We start from the raw sequence: 26,828 nt of genomic DNA, 5'->3' as shown, positions 1-26,828 counted from the left end.
CACTTTCCGAATTGTAAAATGGGGTTAGCACATATGAAAATGCCATTTAGCATTTGCAAATCTTGTGATTTGCTAAATGGCTTAGAGCATCTGGCCCCAACTCTCGTGGAACAGAATATTTGGAAAGCCACATCGCTCTCATTGCATTGGTCTCCAAAGACCAGTGGAGGTTACTGGTGAAGAAGAACATCAAGCCTTACATTTCACTTTTATTTGTTGTGTGTAACGATCCACTATGTCGCCATACACCCACAATTCTTGCCTTTTCTCCTTCTAAGGTTTGCTGCTTCATATCGATTGATCACTGTACACATATTCAGAGAGATCTGAGCTGTCATTAATTTTGATATATCTATATTATCTTCCAGTAAGTAAATGTCTGCTGCGGTAGACCATTGAAGATAGTTGTTAACACATTATGCTTATCCACCGAAGTCCAGAATAATTGAGACACTCAATCTCCAGTGACTTAAGGAGAATCTAAAGAAGACAGGGAGGGTATTTGGAAGAATGTAACAGAGCACCATTAATCTTTTTGAAGGTTGGGACATTTAGAATCTCATACATGGCCTGGTCGGGGATGCTATAGCAATCGGACCTATTAACATCTTGTAACCCAGGAATTGGAGTTGTGATAATTATTGCCTATTACAAACCTAACCCTTTAAAATAGGTCATAACATGCAGATTGTAGTGTTGTCTACATCAAGATCTGCAAGTATCAGTATTTATATAGAATAGTTGGAGGAGTTGCAGCTAAACTTGTACTTTGTAAACAGCAGTTTGAGCAGGAATCTGAAACGTATGAGATCCTCACAGCAAGGACCCAAGGTGTATGCATCTCAATGGCTTCTATTTCCAAGTGATTGTTCTCACATAAGCAGCTACACACTTGAAGCAGACAAAGTAATATGTCCAGCATCTTCAGATAGCTCAGTAGTTGAGTACCAGAAACCTACATCACTGTTAATGAGACCATGTAGAAAGCAGTAGCATAGAGAGTAGAAGAATCTGTTCAGACCAAGGTGCTAGGGCTTGCCACAACCAGAGGAATATGTTTATGAACAGAAATAGGCTGGGACCTAGGGAAGTCTGTTTGTTCTCTTCATATTTTTGCTTTTTTTTTTTTTACTATGTCCGAGTCCGTACTATCATCTGGAGAGCTAGTCTGATTCATCAGATGAATAAATGAACCTTTCTGTGAAGAGAGCGCCTCTGCTAGAAGGAAAGGTTTACTGTACTATCGCATGAGTGCCTTTTTATCTGCATTAACAGCCTAGCAATTATTGTCACATCAGTGGTTTTCAGGCATTTCTTGGTTATTTTGAAGGTCACACTTTCTTAGGGGTGTAAAGCCACATCCTCCAATCAGTGTGCCATAGAAGCACTTTGTAGCTGGTCATCCTGAGATGAGTGCTTCCCCATAGGCGGGGCCCCTGGAGCAGTTTGATGCCAAATTGTGTACACATTATGCAGAAGAGACAACACCTCTTGTTATTGTCTTCTAGCAAGCACACGTGTACATCTTTGACATATATTGCACAAGTCTAGCTACAAAACAGCAATTAGCGGTACAGGAGCAGGACTTTACAGTAGTCTTCGATTTTTTGCACGGCCTGATACGGGATTACAGGAAATAAACAGAATTTGAACGCTGGAGAGGAAGTGGGTGTGTAAGAGGCGGAAAGGAAGTGCTTACATCTGTTGACAGTCGATGCACCAGTGGTTTTTAAAGTCCCAGTGGTGGTTTCTTTTGCATACCATGACAAATGCTCTGTGTACAGATTTGACTTGTGGGGAACACTGAATATTTTTCTACGCCATTTTGCATACACAGGTGTCTATATGTAAAGGTTTATGCACCAGAATGATATGCACGACTTCACTTAAGCTGTGTGGACTGTGCAAGTGGCACAAGGGCATGTCACGGTGTGCAGCCATGTGCAGTGACACGTAGAAGCACTGCTCATGGATGTGAAATTGCTGGCATGACTCTTTCCAAATCATCATGTGCTAGCTCTAGTTTACATAGATTTCATACCATTTGCACCAGCCTCTTTTGTTTAGATTTTGCAAGCTGTAGAATCTACAATATATGTCCTAAGTCCAGCATCATCAGAATGGCTCATTAATTGCCGATTTTGTGAATCTATGCCTTGCTGCTGTTCCTTGCAAAATTGTTTTGTATTCCACCGCCGAGCAAATGCCCAGCAGCCTACAGGGATGTATGTGTAGCTTAGTCTACACTGCATGTTAGCACGTTTGGGCACTTCCTTGCATTTTCTATAAGTACCCTTGATCAAGTCTAAGAGATCTAGACGGACAGAGCACAACTGATTAATCATAGTCCGGACTCATAACTTTCTCATATACCCACAACACTAACATCCACTGCGTCAGCATCCAGCAACACAAGTTCAAGATCAGAACTTTTTCTTCTTCTCAAGAGATTGTCACAGCAAACTCTTGTTTAGCTGATTGATGACAGTGAAGTCTCTATCAGACAGCACCCGAAAGCTGCTCCAGAATGGAGATTTTAGTTCCACAAATGTTTTGAAAGCTGAAAATAGTTTTGGGCCTAACGTGTACTGCAAAGTGGATAGGTTCACTACTCAGAAAGCCTACCTATTGATCCCATTCCAGCTAAAAAGATCCATTACGCCCCTAGGTCCTAAGCTGTATTTGAGCACTACATGGGAGGCTAAACACCCATAGAGTGTAAATCTTGAATTAGTGGGTTTGATTTGCTCTCAGGCTGTATTAGCTGTAGGTCTTTGAATGGGCTCAGATTGCTTGTTGCCTATTTAACACTTGCATCTTGCCTATGTGAAGGACATCTGAACGTTGTTTTGCTACTATTAAAGTGAGTTACAAACGCAAACATGACTTTGACACCAGCAAAGAGAAAGACAAGGAGGGATAGAGATGCATTTGAAAACTTTTGGGAATTTAGTAGCATGACTAAAATGTGTTGAACTTCCATCTATTTCATACTAGAAAAAACACTGATCCTCTCTTTTTGTCACCCTCCTATTTAGTAGACCATAGATCTGGCTTTCTAGGACTGTTGTTGACATGCCTGGTGTCCTGTAATTACAATGACATCTTCTAGTGCCATAGATTTTGTGGCATATTCATGACAACAATATGTACCTTGGACGACGAAAGGGTCAACAATCATCCATAGGCGACTTTAAATTAATGTGTTCAGGGTTATCTCCTCTTTGCCTCCTTATTGTTGAACTAAATCATATTATGAAACAAGTGCTTTTGTTGACCCATTGGGCTCAAGAGGAAACCTAACCTCACCTCCTGAACTCATAATGGTGTTGTTTTGTTTACACATTGCCTTGCAAAGTAAAGTGTTTAATATCCGACTCTTGTCTCCTGAGAGAATATTACAATGATGCACTACAATTTATTTACCATAGTAGCTATTCACACTGTTGGGCATAAGGTGAAAATGCTTGCACGCCTAATGAGGTCTACAGAACCATGTTCAGGAGCAAGTGGAATTTTGCCATCTGTAGCAGTGGGCATCTGAAGCAAACCCTTCTCCATTTGCTTGACTTTTTTAATATGTTTATTCAGAAATGACTTCCAATACGACTACATGTGACAGAAATTGAAACTCGGGTTAGCAGGTGCATGGCTTTTTCATGAGAAGAGTAAAAATAGACCTTGTACTATACAGAAGAAATGTATACTACCAGACGCTGAGCTAGACCTTTATGAATTCTCGCTTAACAATGCCAAGCATGAGAATGAGCCTGAAACAACATATGGGAGATATCAGAACAAACCATGTAGTACATGGTACAAAAAGGAATGCAAAATGACTGTAAATTAACCAATAGACAGTAGGCTTTTGCAGTGATTTTTAATGGATTTGAGAGAATTCCACAACACTCATTATAGAGTTGACTATTTTGCTACACTTAAATCAGTTTTCGGAACGGAAGTAGCTGGATTTAAATAGCTTGAAGTTATCATTTAACAGCATTTAACACTTCCTGGGCCCAAGACATCAATTTGCACTAGGACAAATTGATGATCTAAACCAATCGATCCTTTATTTAAAAAGGGTACTTTTGACAAAGGCAGCTAAAAATGTTTTGTTTTTGTAAAGATAAAAATGCAGATAAAAGATCTTAGCATTGATTTTGAAAAGGATTTGCATAAAGTTTGCTGTACAGTTTTAATAATGGCATGGGAGTCGTCTTTAGGGAACAAACCATAATTGGTTAGATTTTAATGTAAATTTCATAATACCCTGGGCTGCAACATATGTAGGATACCTAGCAACAACCTTGTTTCTTTGCTTCTTCTGTATGACTATTGTTTCAAGAAAAAGGTATCCTGCAGAGTGCCCCATGAATCTTTTCAGTCTCCCTTCCTTTTGTTCATATTTACATGCATACTCTACAGACGCGATTCCTCGGTTCCTTATGTAGCAAGGAACACTAGATGATATATGTACAACTCAGTATATTTAAATATGTTTTTTAAGAGGTGTTGATAAGACAGAAAGAGATCCTTTTAACTGGCCTAATAGTTTTGGACCGGTCCACTTTCTGGTGTCAAATTCAAGATTTTCCATGTTATCTTTATTCCTTAATCTGACCTTCATTTTACAAATAAACAACATGAGTGAAGGCCCTAAATTTTAGTTATCATGATCCCTAATGTCTAACCTTTAAATCAAATCAAAATAGCTTCCCACCCATTATACTATTGTAATATTTTTTACAGGTGTATCCAAAAGGTTGATTGATTGATGACAGTAGGTGCCTAGAAGGTTAAGAACATAGCCATACCCTAAAAGCCCTGCATTAGCTGCCAGTAAAGTACAAGGTCAAGATCGAAATGCTCTGCACTGTGCACAAGCCATCCTTTAGCAAGGGCACAGGATGTGTGCAGAAGGTGGTCTTTATGCACCAACCAAACTCTCCTAACTAGCAACAGTTTGCCAATCTTCCAATGAGCATTCAAGCAAGCAAAACAGAGACTACAAGGCCATAGGTTTTGGAACACCCTAACCGCACACCAGAAAGCCAAAACAAGCCACTCATTAGTCCCAAAACTGTTGAGAACCATTTGTTTCAATCAGGACTACAAATGTTAAGTTGGGTAAGTTGAGAATGCACAACAAATGAATGTCGTTAGAGACAATATATCTTTGCTTCTAACTAGACTGTTTTGATCAATGGTATTTAACCTTTGTTTTTACCGCTGACAAATATACACCCATTGACACTGACGTATTTCTACTTAGTACATCTATTGACCCAAAGTCTATTCTGTGGGGGGCTAGGTTAGAAGGACTCCACTACCAGTTTGTTATTGAAAGACCCAAGTTTATTGACTAACTCCGAATTTTAGCCTGAATTGATTATTTTCAACGGCATCCTGAAGTGGCCTTGGACCATGTGTGTGGTGCGATACCAGCTAAACATATATAGAGAAATCCGCTTGGACCCTTTATTGATAAAACCAAACTCTAAGAAGCCATCATTTATTAATTGTGATACTCAGCAGTTTAAATTACAAAATAACCCAAACTCCAAATAATTGTAGCTTTCAGTACAATAAAGAGATCATGTCGCACACACCTTATAACCACTACATCAACTACTGTGCCTGCCTCTTACATTGTTTTGTAATGATGATCTTGGAGCACCTAATCGGCTGTAGGAATCCGTTTTGTAACGCTTTCTGGTGGCTGCCCCGAAGCTCTGGAACACTCTACCCCTAAACATCAGGGAGAGCTCCTCCCTCCTTCAATTCCGCAAGCTCCTAAAAACTTGGCTGTTCGATCAATGATTGATCCTTCCTCACGTTAACCATCACAAATAACTGGTTTTACTAGCGCCAAGACGCCTGAGGGTATATGATGCGCTTTATAAATATCAAAAATAAATAAAATAAATATAACACATATGGGGCCCGATGTAGGTGGCCAATACCGGTCGGAAACGGCCGAATTCGGCCGTTTCCGACCGGTATTTGGCCTTTTGAGATTTAGGGGACCTTTTTTTGTACGATTCGGTATTTTACCAATTCGGTAAAATTACCGAATTTGAAAAATACCGAATCGGTAAGTTTACCGAGTTTTAAAATTCGGGATGTAGGTGGGACTACTTTCAGTCCCACAGGCCCTTCAGATTCGGTATTTTAACACCCAATCCAATTGGGTGTTAAAATACCGAATCCAGGTGTGCATGCACATGTGTCCATGCACACCTATGCCATGTGACAGACAGACATGCCCTTAGGGCATGTCTGTGTGCCACATGGCACACAAGCCAGTATTGGGGGTGCTAGAGGGTGTCAAAGTGACACCCCCTGCACCCTTGCAGAAATCGGTAATTACCGAATCGGTAAATACCGATTCGGTAATGCCCATTGATTACTATGGGCTTCAATGCCCATAGGTATCAATGGGCATTACCGATTCGGTATTTACCGAATCGGTAAATACCGATTGCTTCCGATTCGGTAATTTTTAAAATAAAATTACCTACATCTGCCCTTCTCTTTTTTACCACTTCTTAAATACCTATTCGGTATGAATCGGTATTTATGAAGTGGTAAAAAAGATTTACCTACATCGGGCCCATGGTGTCTAAACTGATAGAGACCTGTGTATGGCCGGGTGTTATTGTTCACGCATCAATCATATACCCTATGCATATTGACGACAGCCACTGCTGACTACTAAAGTGCAACAGTAACAACTTCATTGTAAGGTATTTGCATTCTGTGACACCAAATGAGTTTTAGTAATGTAAATTCCTTCCGAGTTATGTGCCTAGAAGGTTTCACTGTCTGCAGGTGCCAGAGCATTGTCTCTAGGTTCTAATATAAGTGAATAGCGAAGTATATCTGAGTGTCCAAGGCGTGAACTTTATTTACAACTATCACAGTGAAATAAAGCCACCAGTGTCACCCTTTCACTACCCTTGTACACATTCGGTTTCAAGTCTTGTAAAATGAGGCCACCTCGGCAGCATGCAGCAGATGTATATGGCATTTTATCCTTGTATATAAAGACATTTACTAGGACCTATCAAGGTGCCTTGCCTGAGTCAACCAACACTTAGTAATGCTATTACCTATCTTTCTGATTTTCTCTTCCAGGTTGCTGGAAGAAGAGGCAGCTAAGAGAACAGAACTAGAAAAATGGCACCGGCAGCAGGCTCTAGCTATTCAGATGACGGAAGCAGAGAAACAAGAGCTTGAAAACCAGAGGATACTGAAGGACCGCGCTCTGAAAGTCGCTATGGAACAGTTGGAACAGCTTAAGGGCGAGCGGCTGGAAGCCCTTCAACAGTATCAGGTGAGGCACCACACACCGTTTTAAAATAACTGTTGTGAAATTTAATTCCTGGGATAGAATACTTACAATAAACAAGGAATGTCACTAAAGTTTTATTGACTTTCGTAAGGCAGGCTGCAGTTGGATACATGGCAGAGCCTGTTTCGAAGATTGGGGTAAAATGAGATGATTGTACATACCTGCATTTGACATTGGCGTAAGTTCATATTCACCAAAACAGATGCAGAATTTGTGGTGGCGTTTCTTTAAATACCATTCTCAGGAGTGCAGCAGGCTAAAGAATGTTAATAGCCAACTACATAAAGCAGAGTAATTTCCTGTATCGAGAAGAGCAAGCAGAAATGAGAAGCATGGAAGCATTTTGCACAGTGAAAGCAGAGACATCAGATGCAATAGAAGATTAGAAAAAGTTTATCCAGTAGAAGCAGAGACACTTTGAAACCAACAGAAGCATAGAAACACTGTATCTAGAAGGAGTGGAGCAATCAGAAATGTTGCATCCAACAGACAGGAAGCCATCGAAACACTGTAGCATACACAAAGAGTCTGTTTGTGAATATTTCATTCAATGGATCAAGAACAATCAGAAACATGGCACCCAGAGGAAGTACATCCACAGAAACACTGTGTCCAAAAGAATCATAAACCATCAAAACTTTGCATGTAGTGGAAGCACAGAAGAACTGAGTCCAGCAGAAGCAGAGCCACCAGATGCATTGCATCCAGCAGGATCAGAGCACTCAAACACATTTTACGCCACAGAAGAAAAACATTTTGAGCCATTGCATGCAAGACAGGCATAGAAGCATTCCATGCAATAGCAGCAATGCAGTGTGAAACTGTTTCCTACAGAAACATCATCCAATAGGAGACTGTGCCATAGACAAAACATTCCCCAACTTGAAATTTTGGCTGCAGAAAACTTTTGTCCATACCACAAGCTCTGTTCCGCAGCAGTTCCCATTTCAAAATGTATCCACCACAAACACATTATCCCCTCAAATGGTGGCCATACACATTCGTGCCTCCAGGGTTGTACTGGGACAGAAAATAGGCCTGGCCCCCATTAGTGAATTAGATAGCTAAAAAGTGGCTCATTTTTGCATATTGGGGCAGTTTTGAACTTGTAAAGACACCGGTATATGCAAGGCTGAGTGGATTTGAGCTTGCTGCAGGCTAGGTTTGTTTAAATATGAGGAAATCAGCAGTGAAAGGTGGCCCGCAAAACATAAATCAGGCTCACACACTGACTTATCAGACCAACCCATGATTGCCCTATAGGCCAGTTTGATCATGGGTGGCCCAAGTAAGCCATGATTCTCGGACTGTTATTTGAACATTGTGCCTCCTCAGTTTGTCTCACATTAGTAGATACTCACAATACTGTGTCCTCTATCAGTTATGTCCTTTACATGAAAGAACAGGATGTGCATGGGAGTGGTAAAAGGAATGGCCAGAGAATGACAGGCTTTTATGGCTATCAAGATAATGGAAATCCCATAGATGGGACGAGAGGTCTGTCTGCAGCTAGTGTGAAAAGATGTACAACGGGCATTTGCAGCTGGTGCACTTGTGGCCAACCTTGAGGAGAAGCAAACACCAGGAGATTAACCACCAGTGCTCAAGGGGGCGAACAAGAGATGCCAAGCTCTAACAGCATTGTAGCACAGGGAGGACATGAGGGGCAAAATTATGCAGCCATTGCCGGAGGGGAGACCAGAGGTGGCTTCAGCCATCTTATTTGGTGGGGGCTGAAGGCATGAATGGCACCCCAGTCGTTGTATAAAAGGGAAAACGTTTGTCCAGTCTCTGCAGCTCGGGACTGGAGGCCAAGCCATTTTTGCTACTATTTGTTTCAGATTTGGCAAATGGAGAAAATGTTTCTAGCAGTCAAAGTGCCTTTTTATGAACTGAGCAGTGTAACAAGATTACCCACGCTGTAATATGACACTTGCAGTTAATGTTCTTTGCTAGAGGAACAAAGGAAGTGTCCACATTTGAGTATCATGTGTTTGTAGAGAATAGTTCTAGAGATGTGAATAATGACATGTTAAAAACACTAAGCAATAAAGGAGGTGTGTTTGCCCTGGCTATCAAAGATGTTGGGCAGGTGTTAAATTAGGTGATAGTTAACATTTGGAAGTTAATCTGAAAAAGGGCACAACAGGACGCTTTCCTATACTGCACAGCATATTAAAGCATAAGATTGCATTGCGAAGACACATGTTGCCAGTTGCACTATAAAGGTTTATACCCAGCAACATGGATTGAGTCGTAGAGGTGTTGGAATGTTCAGAGTCTACCTGTGTCCAGGGAATGATGCCCTTAGTTCACCAGATTTTCATCAGAGGTATTGCATTCCACCAAGAATCGCCTGGCCCCGACAAACCAACTGATTTGTTTAGAATTCTCCTGGAAGCTTCTAAATCCCATAAAATCTTACCCAACCAGGCTAATCAAACATACCTTTGCAGAAAAACCTGGCCTCAGTGCCTTTTAAGGAAAGAAAATTAGATCAAAATAACTCACTGGTTGAAAAGACTGTGGAACGATAAGATGTATGAACAATTGGTCTTTACTCTACTTGGACGCTATAGAAACTCATTGTAATATCGTTCTCTTTCTCTTGTTATACCTATGAACTTGGGCCCATTATAGATACATTCTTGGGGATTCATGTTTTGATAAATCATGTTGAAATACAGTTTTTCTATGTTGGAGTAAATTAGATGAAATAGGTTTATGGAGCCCTTGAATCTAATATGTACAAGAAGGATACAAATGTGTGAGGATATTGCGTTTATATGAACAAGTTTTAAGATTTTGAGGCTATTCTTAGGGCCTCTACACCAAGAGAGACACATCACCACATGTTTAGAGTTTGACTCAGAAGCAAGTGCTCTCTATTGGGGAACACAGTGTAAGGGGCAGAGAGAGAGAAAGTGGCAGCACCTCACCAACGTGATTAAAGGATCTCTGGCAGGTCACGCTCAGAAGGCCAAAGTTCACACGCTACCAGTATGACATGGAAATCCTATGAAAACTTTAAACGAGTGTGATTATAATAAGCAACCAAATTTGACCTCTCGTACAAAATCTTCAGTATAGGACTTACTAGGTTTCACAAGCAATGCTGGGAATTCATGCTGCAGCTCAGAAATGCCTGAGACTGGAGGAGATGGCCACCCTCTGTTGGAGGATGCAGAGACAGGAAAATGCGAAGTAAATATACCGGTAGTCATTCAGGCAGCAGAGCAGAGTATTCGACTAATTCACCTCAGCCAGAGAGCACATGTGCACATCAACAAATTGGTAAATGTAAGAAGGTCAAGGAAGGAAAGGGGGGGAAAACTAAAATGCGTGGGACAGGAAACATGTTGGTCATATTATTGGTCAAGAAGCCACGAATCTACGCAGTTACAAGGAAACTGCCAACCTCCATTGTCGCTTCCTACGAATCTCCCAAAGCACCCGCCTTCCATCGGAGCCTTGCTGTGATTGGTCCATTGGTTACTCTGGCCTGGAAATATGGCTTATCCTTCCTTTCTCCATCACTGACCTGCTCTCCAAAGGCTCCCCTTTCTTTGTTTCCTACTTTGTTTTTCCTTTATGTCACTGGAAGCCCTGGACCTCCAGGTGTCTCTTCCTGTTTTCCTCCAAGCAGTGGCTCTTGAAATAGTGAAAGGGTTCTGCAGTACACCCCCCCCCCCCCCCCCCATCCCCCCGATTACCTGAGAAAAGTTCATAAGGGGAAACGTCAATACTATGGCTCTTTCAAGTGTTTCTTTTTCAATGCAGCCTTTGCAATTTTTTCAAATCCGAGTGTCAAATGTTGATTTTAATACAAAGTTGTTGTAACTTTTTTTAATTACTGTTTTACCATTTTTTTTAATGAGATATTTGTCTCTGCCTGCAATTTGAAGACGATTTGCAACGTGAATTTTAGTCTAGTAAAGGGCGCAAGAGTTTATGTCAAAGGTTTACTATTCCCCAAAGAACCAAATATATATTGCAGGCTTCCTTTCAACAGTTTACTAACATTTTATTCTATTTCACCACTGTTGGAGGCACAAATTAGACAAAAGTAGCACAAACTAACATCTAAATATCTTACCTGAACATGCCAGTCTTCAGTATTACGATAAATCAAGTTGGTTCTATTTAGATCAAGAAGGCCCAGATGCATGACTGATTTTCACGATAAGCTCATAACTTAAATTATCATGGAATGAATTTAAATGCAAATCATTTTCATGGTCAGTGGTGATCCTGAGATGTTGTTGGACGGCTCTGCTCTAATTGTTTTTAGGTAACCAGAGTAGGTTTGCTGAGATTTATGTTGCACGCTCTGTCCAAAAATGTTCTCTTTCTCAGCAGATAGCAATCACAAGACTCAGTGTTCTGAGGCCATATTCTTTGGCCCACAGCGCTGTGCACATGTTCCAGTATTTTCAGGAGCATTTCCCATTGCACATTATTCTGAGGGACATTCCATTTCAAGGCACTGTTAGGGTATTACATCTTCTGGGAGCACATTATTTCTGATGGTAGTTTTTCCAATGTGCTCAATTCCTTAATGTGTTTTTAAATCGGATCACATTATTTCTCCTGGTATCTTATTCATAACTTCATGTGTTTAGTTGTGGTTCAATACTTTTTTACCAGGACAACATTTAAAATGTTACCTCAGACCCTTGGTCAGCTGTTGACTGGCTGGTTGGTTAAAATATTTTCTCAAATACACCTTTTCAGTGAAGAATGCATTTACTGTAAATGACAGGGCACTACCATGCCAAATGTATAGCCCATTTATTCATATTGTGGCACAATGCACTTCACAAGGCGCCACAGAATGCTATTTTGTAAAAATAAAGTTTATGCGAACCTGGCACCCACTGGAGGAATTGACTTATTCACCACATTCTCTAGTTCAAAACATCAGCATTTTCTAAAACATTTTTTTTAAATGCCTACAATGAGCAGCCATTTTTGGCCGGCAACCCCACTCTGAGAAGTGCTTTATCAGCACTGCCTCAAGGATCTTATTCCAAATATTTCTGACAAAATGTTTTTAAATTGTAAACATTGGGACACATATAAGTTGTCAAGATATTCAGAGATTTTTTTCTTCTTGAATGTTTGTTAAATTACCATTGTTGGTTTTGCAATAGGAAGTGAAAAAGAAATTGGATATGGCAGCGAGTAAGACCAAGAGCTGGAAGGACAAAGTAGCGCATCATGAAGGGTTGCTTCGATTGATACAGCCAGGTACGATTGTTATTCCCGTCGTCTTTCAATTGGTCTTCAGTCTACATTATCTTAATGTTCCCTTTCAACCTGTTTTTAATGTATGCCTGTTTTGTTGTCTTGATGGGCTAAATATAACTGTTGATTTCCCTTGCCATAGAGAAGTGGTATTGACATACCACATTCAGATGATCAAAATCAACTAATAATTACAAAATTTCCATTCTTTAATGAAGCTATAAGACTTGTTAAAATGAATAAAGGTTGTACTGCTATACAAGTGTATGATATGACATCTGAATAGTTTTGGTTTGTTGCTGGATGCTTTCCAGGTCGGTATTTTACGTTGGATGCATTTTGGAACCTGCAAGATTAATTCATGGTAAACAAATGGCAAGTGGCTTAAAACAGAAAGTTTCTGAACCTCTGTCAGTACTGCATGAACATCTGGATTAGTTTCAACCATCTTCTTCCAAGTCAGCCTGGGATATATTACTAATAGTAGAATCCGAACGGGTACAGTAGTGGTACTGATTAGCCTAAGCAGCAGCAGCCCTCCCCACCCCCAAGCCTGTTACTTCACAATGAGCACTGATAAGAATGTGACTGGCCCATCTCCCCAGCCTCTCCGTTCTTCCATATATAAATAATATCTGGTATAGAACAACATCTATGAGGCTTGTCTGATTGCACACCCTGCCTTGCCCCAAGAGCAGAAGCACCGTGAAACATGAATTATGGGGAAAATGAGGAGCATGGTGTTGTGTCCCTCATCACAGAAAAGAAGGCAATAAAAAAAGTGAATCAACAACATTTTAGTAGTGATTACTGCAAGAAATTGGAAGTATGTGAGTCCTTTACAAGTAATAGCTCCTTAATTGTGTTGTTACTGAAAACCAAGAACCCCATTATAGCACTTCATTCTCCCAGGGTAGTGAAGCAGAGCATTCCAAGACCTACTCGGGACGTGGTGTGGGTCAGTGATCCCAATCCACTGGCATGCTGCATCAACACTCAAACAATTATTCACCAATCAGTGCTTTCACTTTTAAAAAGGAAAAGTACATTTATTACACACACAATTAAATACTATACATGTAATTACACATATGTAAATCAGGTAGATGGATAATACCTTTGGTGACACCCTCTAATAACATTTCACCCCAATAGGCCCTGAACCTCATAATCAAAATGCCCTCCCCCAGTTATATCCGATGCAACATCACACCATAAGAGGGGTCTTTATTTATATGGCAGGCCTACTGGCATGTCAGATTATCCCCACATTAACAAGACAGCCACATGACCGGATTCACCATGATATCACCATTAACACCAACAGGACAATAAACAGATCTGTATGTGTTCATTGTAAGCCTCAGCATTGCAGCTTTTATCATTAAGATTATCAGTCAAGCATTTTAAATAAAACATTGCAATTCAAAGCAACTATAAACGTGTCAGTCTTTATTAGTTGTCCACAGTTTGCAGAATTCAGCCACAAGCGGTTCCCTTATTTCTAGAGCTTCAGATCAAAAGCTTCAGCTTTGGGAAGTGTTTGAATTTCAATAAAAACCCTCCTGGGGTCAATGTTGCAAGTACCCAGTAGACTTATGTTTAGAGATTGGTAAACCGGTCGTGGGCGGCTGCATCAGATCCTGCTGCCTCCCATAGCAATTGTTCCCAACATTGGTGGTGTCCCTGCCCTGTTTGGGGCACCACAGAAGCCAGAAGAATAATAAAAAGTATCTCTCAAAGGGCATAATGGGGTACTCCCGGCACGATTTCATGATTTTTTTAGGTCTCGAGACCTATCAATGCGCGCAAGCGCATTGAGCGGAGCGAGAATTCATGTCGGCAAAATCCTCTTCAAACCACGGGCTTTCAGCTGCGGTTTTCTTTAGGTTCACGTGAATCACGTGATTAAACATGCACGCGCATCGGCAGCATTTCTCCTGCACAAGGCTCACAAAAGGCTCTCCTCCCTCCCCACATCAAAGGCATCAATCACCCTCCCACAGGCTTCCCCAGCGCTGCCCCGCCCCCTGCTTCACGGCCAGGCCATCTGTTCCCTGCCAGACCTCTCACACCTCCGTCACAGCATGCCTGTGTACTTCAAAGGCTTATCACTTCACACGACCGCAGGCCGTGCAACCAGAGCACTTCAGTTGGTGCGCAGCCCCCCGCCCAGCACTGCCTTGTTACTCTCGGCAGCCGTGACTCCCTAAACACTTTTTATATTTAATTAGCAGCAGCAGCATTTCTCCTGCGCCAGGCCACATCAAAGGCTCTGTGCCACTTTCACCCACACAGCACCACTTACAGACACGCAAGGCCACTCACACCCATGCAAGCCCACTATCACCCACGCAACACCACACTCACCCACGCAACCCCACTCATCCACGCAACCCCACTCACCCACGCAACCCCACTCACCCACGCAACCCCACTCACCCATGCAACACCACTCACACATGCAACGCCACTCACCCACGCAACCCCACTCACTCACTCACTCACACCCACGCAGTGCCACTTTCACCCACACAGCACCACTTTCAGACACGCAACGCCACTCACACCCACGCAAGCCCACTATCACCCACGCAAGCCCACTATCACCCACGCAAGCCCACTATCACCCAAGCAACGCCACTCACCCAAGCAACACCACTCACACACGCAACACAACTCACCCACGCAACCCCACTCATCCACGCAACCCCACTCATCCACGCAACCCCACTCATCCACGCAATGCCACTCATCCACGCAACGCCACTCATCCACGCAACGCCACTCACACATGCAACGCCACCCACACACGCAACGCCACTCACACACGCAACGCCACTCACCCACGCAACGCCACTCACCCACGCAACGCCACTCACCCACGCAACGCCACTCACCCACGCAACGCCACTCACTCACGCAACGCCACTCACCCACGCAACGCCACTCACCCACGCAACGCCACTCACCCACGCAACGCCACTCACTCACGCAAATCCACTCACACCCACGCAGTGCCACTTTTACCCACACAGCACCACTTTCAGACACACGCCAATCACACCCACGCAAGCCCACTCTCACACACGCAACTCCACACTCACCCACGCAACGCCACTCACCCACGCAACGCCACTCACACACGCAACGCCAATCACACACGCAACGCCACTCACACATGCAACGCCACTCACACATGCAACGCCACTCACCCACGCAACGCCACTCACCCACGCAACGCCACTCACCCACGCAACGCCACTCACCCACGCAACGCCACTCACCCACGCAACCCCACTCACCCACGCAACGCCACTCACACATGCAACGCCACTCACCCACGCAACGCCACTCACCCACGCAACGCCACTCACCCACGCAATGCCACTCACCCACGCAACGCCACTCACCCACGCAACGCCACTCACTCACTCACTCACGCAAAGCCACTCACACCCACGCAAGCCCACTATCACCCACGCAATGCCACACTCACCCACGCAACGCCACTCACCCACGCAACGCCACTCACCCACGCAACGCCACTCACCCACGCAACGCCACTCATCCACGCAACGCCACTCATCCACGCAACACCACTCATCCACGCAACGCCACTCACACACGCAACGCCACTCACACACGCAACGCCACTCACACACGCAACGCCACTCACACACGCAACGCCACTCACACACGCAACGCCACTCACACACGCAACGCCACTCACACACGCAACGCCACTCACACATGCAACGCCACTTTCACCCACACTGTGCAGTGCACAATAGGTCTCGCAGTAGAAAAGTTGGAGCTATTGGTTTTGTAAATGACAAAGCCCTTTATGTTTTTAAAATGAAAACAAAAATAAAAGGCATTGTTATTTGCAATTGTACTAGCTCCAACTTTCCTACTGCGAGACCTATTGGCAACGCCAGTGCTTGTTTATGAGCTGCTTGGCAAGCTAGTAGGGTCGTGGGCCACATGTCTTTTTCCCCTTTGTTTTTATTTGGGTACCACCTGGGGCACCCACAAACTTTGCCTTTCCTTCTCCCTGACGCTACCTGTGGGCAAGGTGTGGACACTGCAGTGTGCAACTTGGTGTCTAAACCCCAAACTCACACCCCCCAGGCACAGGGAGCAAGGGTGGCACTCCACCACTAGGTGAGGTGCAGCAACGCTCGCATCACATTTTCCCACCTGGGGGTACCAGGGATGACGCCTTTATCTCAATCAATTCTGTGCCAGTCATGTGCGTTTCCTTGCCTTAGCCTCCAGGTAGATAGGGGACCCTGGGGGCATAAAACAGTACAGGGATGGAGCCCCACGCATGCCCCCTCCCAATATTTGTTATTTTAATATTGACAATACATATTGTACCTGGACCACCCTAGTGTAATTAAAGGGAAACATTGAGGAGTATATGTGATCATTTTCATGTTTCTTTTTTAAAAGTAAGCAAAAAAAGATGATGGACGGAGCGCTGAAACTTTTCAGACACTCACCCCCGGGCACAGGGTCAAGATTGATTTGCAAATTACTGGGTCTTAACTGGGGTGGCGAAGTGAGCTAAAGAATGATGATGGATTCAACCCCAGATCTGTGACTGGGGGTGATGGTCTAAAAAGTTTCAGTTCTCCATCCATCATCTCCTTGTGTTTGCTTTATTCACTCTAAGTTGGCAGGGTATGCCCTGATATGGGTCCCTTGCTCACTTTGCCACTCGATTCACGCTAGCTTGGTTGAAGAGGGCTGTTACCCCGAAACTGGTCCGAGGATGCTTTTTTCCAGTCCAGAGTAGACATGGCTTGGCAGTTCGGGCTTGACTGTTCCCATGAGGGACAGGGTCAAGACTGATTTGCATATGGCTGGGGCTGACCTGGGGTGGGGTGGCTAAGTGAGGTAAAGAATGATGATGATGGATTCAACCCAGATCTGTGATTGGGGGTTAGTGTCTGAAAAGTTTTAGCACTCCGTCCATCATCTCCTTGTGTTTGCTCTTTTTTAAAAGTAGGGAGATCTTTAAAATGGCATATTTCTAGCAATGTTGGGACGATTTGCTTCATCGTGGTCTTGTTTTCCACCTGGCAGCCAGACCTAGCTACTAGTTAGTCCTTCTTGCGGTTAAAGGGGTGTATTTTGCAGGGTCCTTGATTTTCTGGCTACCTGTGTTAGCATTTGTCCTCTGCCTGGTTCCTGGTGCTCCTCTCCTGTTGCTGGAAGCATCAACCGGCAGTGCAGGCACCTGCCTGCACTACCAGGCCATATAGCCTCCTGGCTGTCTAGCATAGAACCTGTGGCCCAGGTATCTCCCCCAACTGGTTCTCGGGGAGGAACAAGGGGGCCTATGCCACTGGCCCTTTGGAGACCCACCCTGTGTGTGTGGTCAGTTGAAGACCTTACTCATCCTTGTCAGGGCATCAAGTGGCTTCTCAGTTCAGATTAGCCTCCTTTCTGCTGTTGTCTCTTCCCAGGTCCAGGATCTGCTACAGCGGGACTCCAAAAATAAATTCTAAATCAACATTGCCATTTCCCTGTACCTTCAGAACACACATTCAACCAACAGTGGGGCCCATTACACTGCACACTTTCTCTGTTCATTTATCTTGATTTCAGGGATTTGGTGAAAGAACCAGGAGTCCTACCATAACATTGATGAAGTGTCTAAATCTAATTAGTTATTTATTATTTACACCTATAGTTTAAAACATTTTACCATGGTTTCATTAAACATCATTTTAATCAGACACACCACCATAGTGACAATGGATCTGCTAGAAAGAAAATCAGGCGTAGGAAAAACAAGACCAGCTCTAATTCTCCATTTATCTAATTTGTATTCAAAGCAAACCTTTGTATATCTGACATTTAGGCATTGGTTAATTCTTTATTCAATAAATCTTTTATTTTATTTCAAAATGATCATTTTATTTAAAGCTCAGAAAACAGACATTTATTTTAAAGTTCAGATGGAAAGTTTTAGCAAAAAGGACAGATAGTTCCAAATTTACTCTCTCCGAACATCTCTTACTAACACCCTCATCTAATCCTAACAGTCCTGCAAAGAAAACAAACAATCAGAGAAAAATCTTACATCCAGAAATCGATCTTCAGTCCGGCAGCATCTCCAAAGGAAATCGAAAGGAGCGATGCCCCTATGCAAAATCAGGGGTTTTTATACACTAATTTCCTAACTTAATCTATCTAAAAAGTATCTAACATCACCAATTCGGGTTCTGATTGGACAATTTAGGGTGGGTGAGCATCTCCTCACCATTGCAACATCATATTCACGGTGAATCAGCAAAATTATAATACTGCATTGTTTAAGACAGTCTTTGGCCTGGTCACTTCCTTCACTCGCAACTTCAGGACTTTTTCCCAGGATCAGAACATTTGAATGTCCATGTTTGGCACCCATCCTAGGTTCCGGGACAAGGTAGCCTTGAACCTCCCATCCGAGCACAGGCAGCTCACTCGCGCTTGCAGGCTTTGGATGCACATGTACAGTTTAACATTCGCTCGCAGGTCATCAGAACGGCCATTTTCTCAGTAGGCCTCAGAGGCCACTTTTGGAACTATCGTAGAAACAAACACAAATTCATGTTAAATATAGAACTAAAGCCCTTCTGTTTACCTCCCACCGTACTAATGTTTCCCCATTAGTTATTACCTAGCAGGTAAGCCACTTAAATGCACTTTATACTTACATATCCGATGACTTTCTGTCACAATAATGTATACAATAAGCACATTTAAACCACGTTTATTTATATTTGAGCTATACATTAGTTCACATCACAATTACAAATATATTGCTTCATGCAGGCAAAATTAGTATTCCCACGTGTTCATGTGTGCAGCTTTATTCTATGGTTGATTATTTCCCCACATCACACCATTAGTAAAATATTAACTTTATGGAACATTGATTTTACGAGGGGTATACAACATTTTGTTTTTGCCACCTCGCTCCATCAGATCTTCTTAGCTGTCTCTCCCTTGTGCAGGTGTTTTTAACTGGGTTGAACAGTCGCACCTCTGGTCAATCCTTGGATGCCACATTATCCCTCCACCTCTGTCTTTGATAAGTCCTACAACTCTACACCATGAATATCCACTCATATAAGGCCTTCCACAGGTCTATACCAATCCTTTCCCTGTCTCTTCTGTGACGTGTCCCTGTGCGCAGATACCTGATAGTCTCACACGCACAGCCTGCATATGCTTGTGTTCGCTTGTAACCAGCCCAGTGCTTCTTACCAAAGTTGTCCAGCAGCATCCATGTCTTGAAAGGTAGATACCGGTGCTTACAAAGCTCAGTCCAATTACTGTGAATTTAGCGCTGGTGACACTCACTCACAGTAAGACGTTAAAAAACTGGGTAGTCATTTGCAGTAACTTTTGGGGAACTAAATGGATGTAACCCATTTGCTACAGTTACCACAAACTGAGCCACAACTCCACAGACAACAGCACACATTTTCAAGCAGTTTTGAAAAGGCAGCTCCTCTCAAACACAGCTACATGAAAGGGATACTTATGACTTCAAAATATTTCAGTTTCCTTTCTAGCTACTTGCAAGTTCCATAAGCCAATGAATGGACTGTCGTAGCTTATGGATCTACAGACTAAATCGAAATATTGATATTTCCTACACTGGCAGACAAAGAAAAGTGAGGTACTTTTCAATCATAATACTAACTCAAATCAGAAATGAAAGAAAATGGTGTACACTATTGAATGGTTTCATAGAAGTGCAAAAGAAAGTACTGCACATAAAGTGGGACAAAGAGATTGCCGATACATTCTGTACAATCAATAGAGTTGCTCATAATTACATCTCATGTGTGCCAGCCAACATACATAGTAGAAATGTTACTCCACCAGTTTTCCAACAAACATTTTAAGTGTAAAATGGGTTGACATCACTGACAGTCATATATTTTTCATTAACACATCACTAAGTGACCTCATAATTCCAATTTTAGACTGATTTTCACATTCAGAAATACCTAGTTCCATTCCTACCTCAAAATGTAGACTTCTTATAGATTTAGTACTATAGATTTAGACCAACACCTCTTACCCAGCATGTTTTACTGTAGAAATTAATTCCCCACTGTTTGTAAAGTGTGTTTAAAAATGTAAAGTTACAAAAATTGGACCAGCTTTTTTAAGAGGTGATGAGTTACATGAAGTCCGTTATGATGTGTGTTCTCATCCAAAACTGATTGTGGAGTAATTTAGTGTGTTTTAAATTGTCTTCCATGAATTTGCATCTGTGTACAACGATTTCAAAAGTGTGAACCTCGATGGTAGAGAGGATAGAGTGATTGCGCATCATGTGCAAGTTGGGAGTGAGTTGTTTTTTGTTTGAACCCAATGGCTTGGAAGAGTTTGTAGTTCTAAACTGATAAGGTTGCAAAGATGTCTATTGAAATATCATGTTAATTTCTGTACACCAGTGCATAATACCTACTTCAGTAATTTCTTGTATGAGCCATGATCTGTGACAATGTGTCCTCTTATTCGGAACATAGATCCACATAGGTAGAGAGGATTGGACTTATTGTCTGAAATTGCACCACTTTCACAATTTTTATGAAGCTTTCTTATATCATACATATCCTAAAACATTTTAGAAAACGGTAGTTATTTGCTATTCCAAGGTCCACAAATCCTGCCCAGAAGTTTAAGGGATTTTTATGTGTGCCATGCAAGACCAGTTTACCGTTCAAATTACTAGCTATGACCAACACAACTTCTGCGACTGTTGTATTGTAGTGAAAAGGGTTTGCCTTAACTTTCATCTCGTCTGCCAAATTTCTATTTTTCTTTCATTATATTTGCAGCCTTCACATCTGTGCAGTCACTTATCACTTTAATCTGATTACAAAAGACCTTAAGCAACGTCCGCGTTAAATAGAGGCGTGGAACTAGCTACTATCCTCTTTGCTCACTTTTTCCTTTAGAGTCATTGTCATTCCGTTACATTCATTGGTATCAAACTTTGACCACACCTTTCCTGTGGACCCTTTCTACTTTATCACGGGCCTGCAGTTTTGTTGGCTATATTAGCATTTTTCCCTGACTCAAGTGAGTTTGGGTCTATGTCTCTCTCCCTCTGCATCTCCCTCTGCCCCTCCCTCTGCCTCTCCCTCTGCCAATTCATCTGCCTTTGCCTCTCCCCCTCCGCCTCTCCCCCTCCTCCGGCTGAGACTGATGTGGATCTCTTAGGGAATGGACTTGGATCCGTGGCCATATTGGTGAGTTTACTGTTCTAACAACACCTGGATAAGGCTGGCTAAATTGTCCACAGCGTTAGAGACTGGTGCTCCAATTTTGCGGTCAATAACGTCACTTACACTGTTAGTTCGAGCATCATTTGTCGCAAACTGAGTTTTGTATGCCAACTTTCCTACATTTCTACCTTGTTGCAATATTACCTACAAAAATTAGGTTGTTCACCTCGTTAGCTAATTCACGAGTACATTATTGGCCACAGAAAACTTTATTTAATCACTCTTGATCTCTTATTTACGAAATCAGAGATAACCTACTTGCCCCAGCAAAATAAATATAATTTTACGTGGTATAAACATATTTAAATGCAAACCATTATGGAGTTCCAAAAAGTAAAAAAATGAACAAGCAACGTATGCAAAACCACATCCTCCTCAAACACCCAAAAGCACTCGGGAGGAAGAGCGAACGGCTGATGGCACAGCGCTGATAGTAAAGCAAGGATGTCTGATGTTAAGAAGAACTGCTAATTTGGAGCAGTCAAGATTATGTTATCAGGCAGCCAGGCCTGCCCTTTATAAATCAACCTGTATACTGTGCTGCTGTGTGTTTTACCGTTTCTCCTCACTCAGCTTCTCCCTAAAAGTCCACATTTGTCTTGTATGTTTAGAAAAGTCTGCCAGAGGATATAAATAGGATTTACCCCACTCACGTCTGCAGCATTAGTAGATCTGTCCTCTGACAGGACACTTAAGACTGCTCTTCCTGAAAGGAAAGCTACTGTGCGGGAATTTGGCTCCTCATTGTGCTGACTTTGTAATCAGTTACAGAGGCTAGATATAAATCCTCAAAGGCGGCTTGTGTGATTTTCATTCAGAATAAAGCAAGGAGTTAGTTTTTATCAACTTGGAGGAAAGCATCTTTTGGGTACAAATCTTCTAAATGTATCACAGCAGTTACTCTCTAAAGCACTTCTCCCGTTGTTTGCCTCTTGACTTCATTATGAGCGCTCCTGTAATTCTGGCCACATCAGGATTACGAAATCAGCTGTAACGCCACACATCCTGGTAATTTCATTCAGATATGTCAGCTGCTGAAGGCCAAAGAAAAACAATTGATGGACGGGATGCAGAACAAATCAAAAATCTGGGTTAAATCCATCAGTCCTCCCTGGACTGGAAACAAGCATCCTAGGACTGTTCCACTGGATTTAAGCTATCCTGGCTATGAGGGCTGAAAGCCCAAAACCGGTCTTAGGATTTAGGATTTAGGCCCTGATCTCTGAACTGGGGTGAATGTATGACATTGTTCTGCAGTCTGTCCATCAATTGTTGTTTTTGCATTTGTCACCCCGAGTGGGACGGGTATGCCCAGACGTGGGTCCCGTGCTCTCCATGCCACTGGAGTCAAGCTATCCTGGCTGATGAAGGTTGAAAGCCCGAAACCGGTCCTAGGATGCTTGTTTCCAGTCCAGGGAGGACCTGGCTTGGCAGTTCGGGCTGGACTGTTCCCATTTGGCGTAGGGTCAAGACTGATTTGCATGTGGCTGGGTCCAAACTGGAATGGCATAGTGAGCAAAAAAATATGGATTTAGGCCCAGGTCTCTGTAATGGGATGAAGGTATGACATTGTTCTTCATTCTGTCCATCAATAATTGTTTTTGCAGCTGCTGAAAGGCAGTCAAAATATTTGGGTCAGAAGTCTGGGAGAATTTTGTAATTTCCTTGGAAATTGGGTACAGCTTTTCGGATTCCTTCAATATCCATCATTTCTGTGGGTACCTATAATGTTGTTGTCTCCATAATCCAAGTAAAGTCTATTGTAGGTCAGAACATCAATCCAGTTTGAGAGGGAATGTCCTGCCTGTATCTCTTCATAGCAGCAAATGCTCTCCAGGTTCCAGTGGAAAAATTCTGGAACCTGAGGAATACAACTGGTCTGAGTGAGGACAAAATTAATATACAAAAGTAAACACTACACCATAATATACAGAAAACATAACAGTACCCTCCGAGCACACCTCGTAATACCAAATAATGCTTCCTACAACTCTGCAGTTACATGTGTGCTTGATATCAGTAACTCTATGGGGTAAAACTGGCCCGATAGAGGGAAATTTCGCATGAGACACATTGTGGGCTCGTAGCAGATTTCCGTGTCTAGCTTAACCGCTGCCTCTGTGCCTGGAATCAAGCCATACAAAATTTCAAAACATTTTGAAAACTCTCCTCTTCCAGTGAACATGCAGCCTGTTCCCCTGGTGGTTCACTGACAACATATCGAAACAACGAATATTGTGGGACATAAATATTGTGTTAAAACAAATCGAGCACAAAAATATCGTTATCCTATTCTTATAAAGTAAATTTTAAAAACTCGAGAAAAAAAATTGTTCAATACTAATATCGAACACAAAAGTATACTTTTTTAATATAAACTTAGTTAAACGTAGTAAACATCATAATAATATAAAACTAAACATTATAAACAAAACTATAAAATTGTGGGAATAATACATATACTATTTCCACTCCAATCTCTGCAACATAAGGGAAATCGTGGCCTCGGGAGCGGAAAAAATGTACTATTGCCACTCCAGTCTGTGCAACAGTAGGGAAAGTGTTGGATTGCGGAGAGCAACATTTACTATTCCCACTCCAGTCTGTGCAGCAGTAGGGAAAGGGTTGGACTCAGCAGGGGTAAAATGTACTATTCCCACTCCACTCTGTTCAACAGTAGAGAGAGTGTAGTTCACTTCAAAAAAATAAAATATTTTAGCAGCTACATTAAATAACACATAGAAATATTTAAATTTAAAATAATCTTTTTAAATGAAAACAATTGTTTATTATTATAATGAATTTCATTCACATCCTTTACCCCTAGAAAAACCATAACATACACCAAAAATATTGATAAAAATTCAGTTAATTATACAATCTGCATAGTTAGTTATCAATTAAATAATGAATAATAATTAAACATTAATTATTAAATTATAATTAAATTACTTCCCACCTTTACCCCTACAAACCCCATAACCAGCAACTAAAACTTAACATAAGTATTTTTAAATTATACACAATTAACATAATTATCAATTAAATAATTAATTAGAATTAATCTACTTCCCTCCCCGTACCCCTATAAACCCCACAACCCTCTTTGGCACTAAAAATACAAATAGACTATTAAATTGAATTTAAAAACAACTAAATATTAACTGACTATGTAAAAATTAAGTAGGAATAATAATACAAACTATATTATATACAATTAAAATATAAACTAACATACTTAAAAATAATTAAACTATATTATTAACACTTTGTAAATGATATTAACAAAATAGATATTTTTAACATCTATATTAACAACAGATATGTTTCACATCAATATAACTTCGCTTAAAATCGATATTCTTGTCAATTATATTTTTGCACACAATATTTGGAACTCAGTATTTTTATATTTTCTCTGAATACCTCCCCTGATATAGCTCCTCATCCTGCTATGGCCATTCACCGTAACAAACTGGTTCTTTTTGAGGCTGACCACTTTCACGGCCTTTCTGTAATCCCCACCTCCTTCAAAAGTGTTCGAAACTGCCACTTGGCAGCATAAGCCCTATGTAAAAACGATTTAAATCATCACAAGCTAACACTCAGTTTCCCCTGGCTAGCAAAAATAACACACCTAGCAATTTGAAACTGCTACCTCTGCTCCACACTCCCAACGTACCTTTTGGCTTTGCCGAATGGGCCAGTTTTGTCATCACTGTGCGTAGAGTATTTGTCTTGGGCTCTTCAGTATTTTGACTGCGGTGGCATGTTTCCAGCTTACTGTCGTGTTTCACAATATTGCAGTGATGTAATGTTGCCGGCTCAGTTTACTCCACCTGGACACTCATGTTCATTGGAAAGAAAAATCCAAAACAATCGATAGCCGTCTAGATGAACTGGTGACACTTTGGCACCTGGCATAATTTGCTTGTTTACAGTCTTGTACCAGATGATTCAAAGGAATTGGGCAACCTGAAACCAGCCGCTCGTGAAACTTATTCATAAGTACTTCCTGTTCTGAAGTCCTTTTTGTGTGCATTAAAGAGGACTCTCGCTTACAAGCACAGCCATCTGTTGGGAATCTGTTGCTTTCCTTGTACACTTGTTTTTATAGCATTTGAGGCCCTTAGGAGGGCCAACCACCACGGTAACTGTGACAAGGAGGCTTGCTCAGGGTCTCCTGTGTATGCAGGAGGTTCAGAATGCTTGCCATGACTGAGCCTTCCAAACAGTTGTTCATTCCCAAAGTCTTTGCTTTCAATTTGATGTAAAAGGTCTTTCTAGTGTGCGCCTACCGTAAGAAGCATAACCTAAATAATCTTTAAGCGGTCTGGCAGTTGCACTTAGGGGCGTGACCTAACACATTTGAATTGGAATCCTGGGTTTATTAATTCCTGCCTAGAATCAGGCTTTGCAGAGAGAATAAATAAGTTAGTTGAATATCATTTTTAATGTCATTGTTGAAATGCTTTTTTTATTGTACTTAGGAGAGTCTCTTGATGGCTGTAATGAATCGTGGTAACATAATTGTATTACTTAGTTAAGGATTTTGAGATAATTGTAGAGTTTTAGATGGGTAGCGGTCAATAACTACAACAGTGTTACAAAAATGCATCAAATAGACAACAAGCGCAAACCCCTATCTAGAGAGCTCAACTTTAACAGCTTCCCATCTACAATTTGATGCTGTGTCTGACCTCCCCAAGTTCACTCTTACTGCACAGCTAATCCCTTTGATCAGCTGGGCCCAGACCCCTTTTCCACAGAGAACTGTTTATGGAGTCAGAGGGCTGTTGGTATCTCTGCCACTTTCTCCAGCTCCTCCTGTGACTTACAGCTCACCCATTGGGTGCTTTTGGAGAGAGCGAGGTGAGAGGGTGAAGGGAGCGGCCGGCTTGAAGCTGTATGCCAGG

The 26,828-nt window shown here is 42.0% G+C and overlaps 1 protein-coding gene across 1 annotated transcript in view; it reads left to right on the top strand.

The window, feature by feature from the left end:
* SWAP70 (switching B cell complex subunit SWAP70) overlaps nucleotides 1-26,828 on the top strand; it is a 367,323-nt gene that overhangs the window by 298,893 nt on the left and 41,602 nt on the right. Inside the window, exons 10-11 of the mRNA XM_086955967.1 lie at nucleotides 7,141-7,339; nucleotides 12,511-12,607. Coding sequence (XP_086812093.1) covers nucleotides 7,141-7,339; nucleotides 12,511-12,607 — 296 coding nt within the window. The remainder of the gene's footprint in view (nucleotides 1-7,140; nucleotides 7,340-12,510; nucleotides 12,608-26,828) is intronic.

The sequence above is a fragment of the Lissotriton vulgaris genome, chromosome 2_1 (genome assembly GCF_964263255.1).
Source record: "Lissotriton vulgaris chromosome 2_1, aLisVul1.2, whole genome shotgun sequence".
Lineage (NCBI taxonomy): Eukaryota > Metazoa > Chordata > Amphibia > Caudata > Salamandridae > Lissotriton > Lissotriton vulgaris.
The sequence above is the reverse complement of the archived record's forward strand: the minus strand, read 5'-3'. Positions and strand labels throughout refer to the sequence as shown.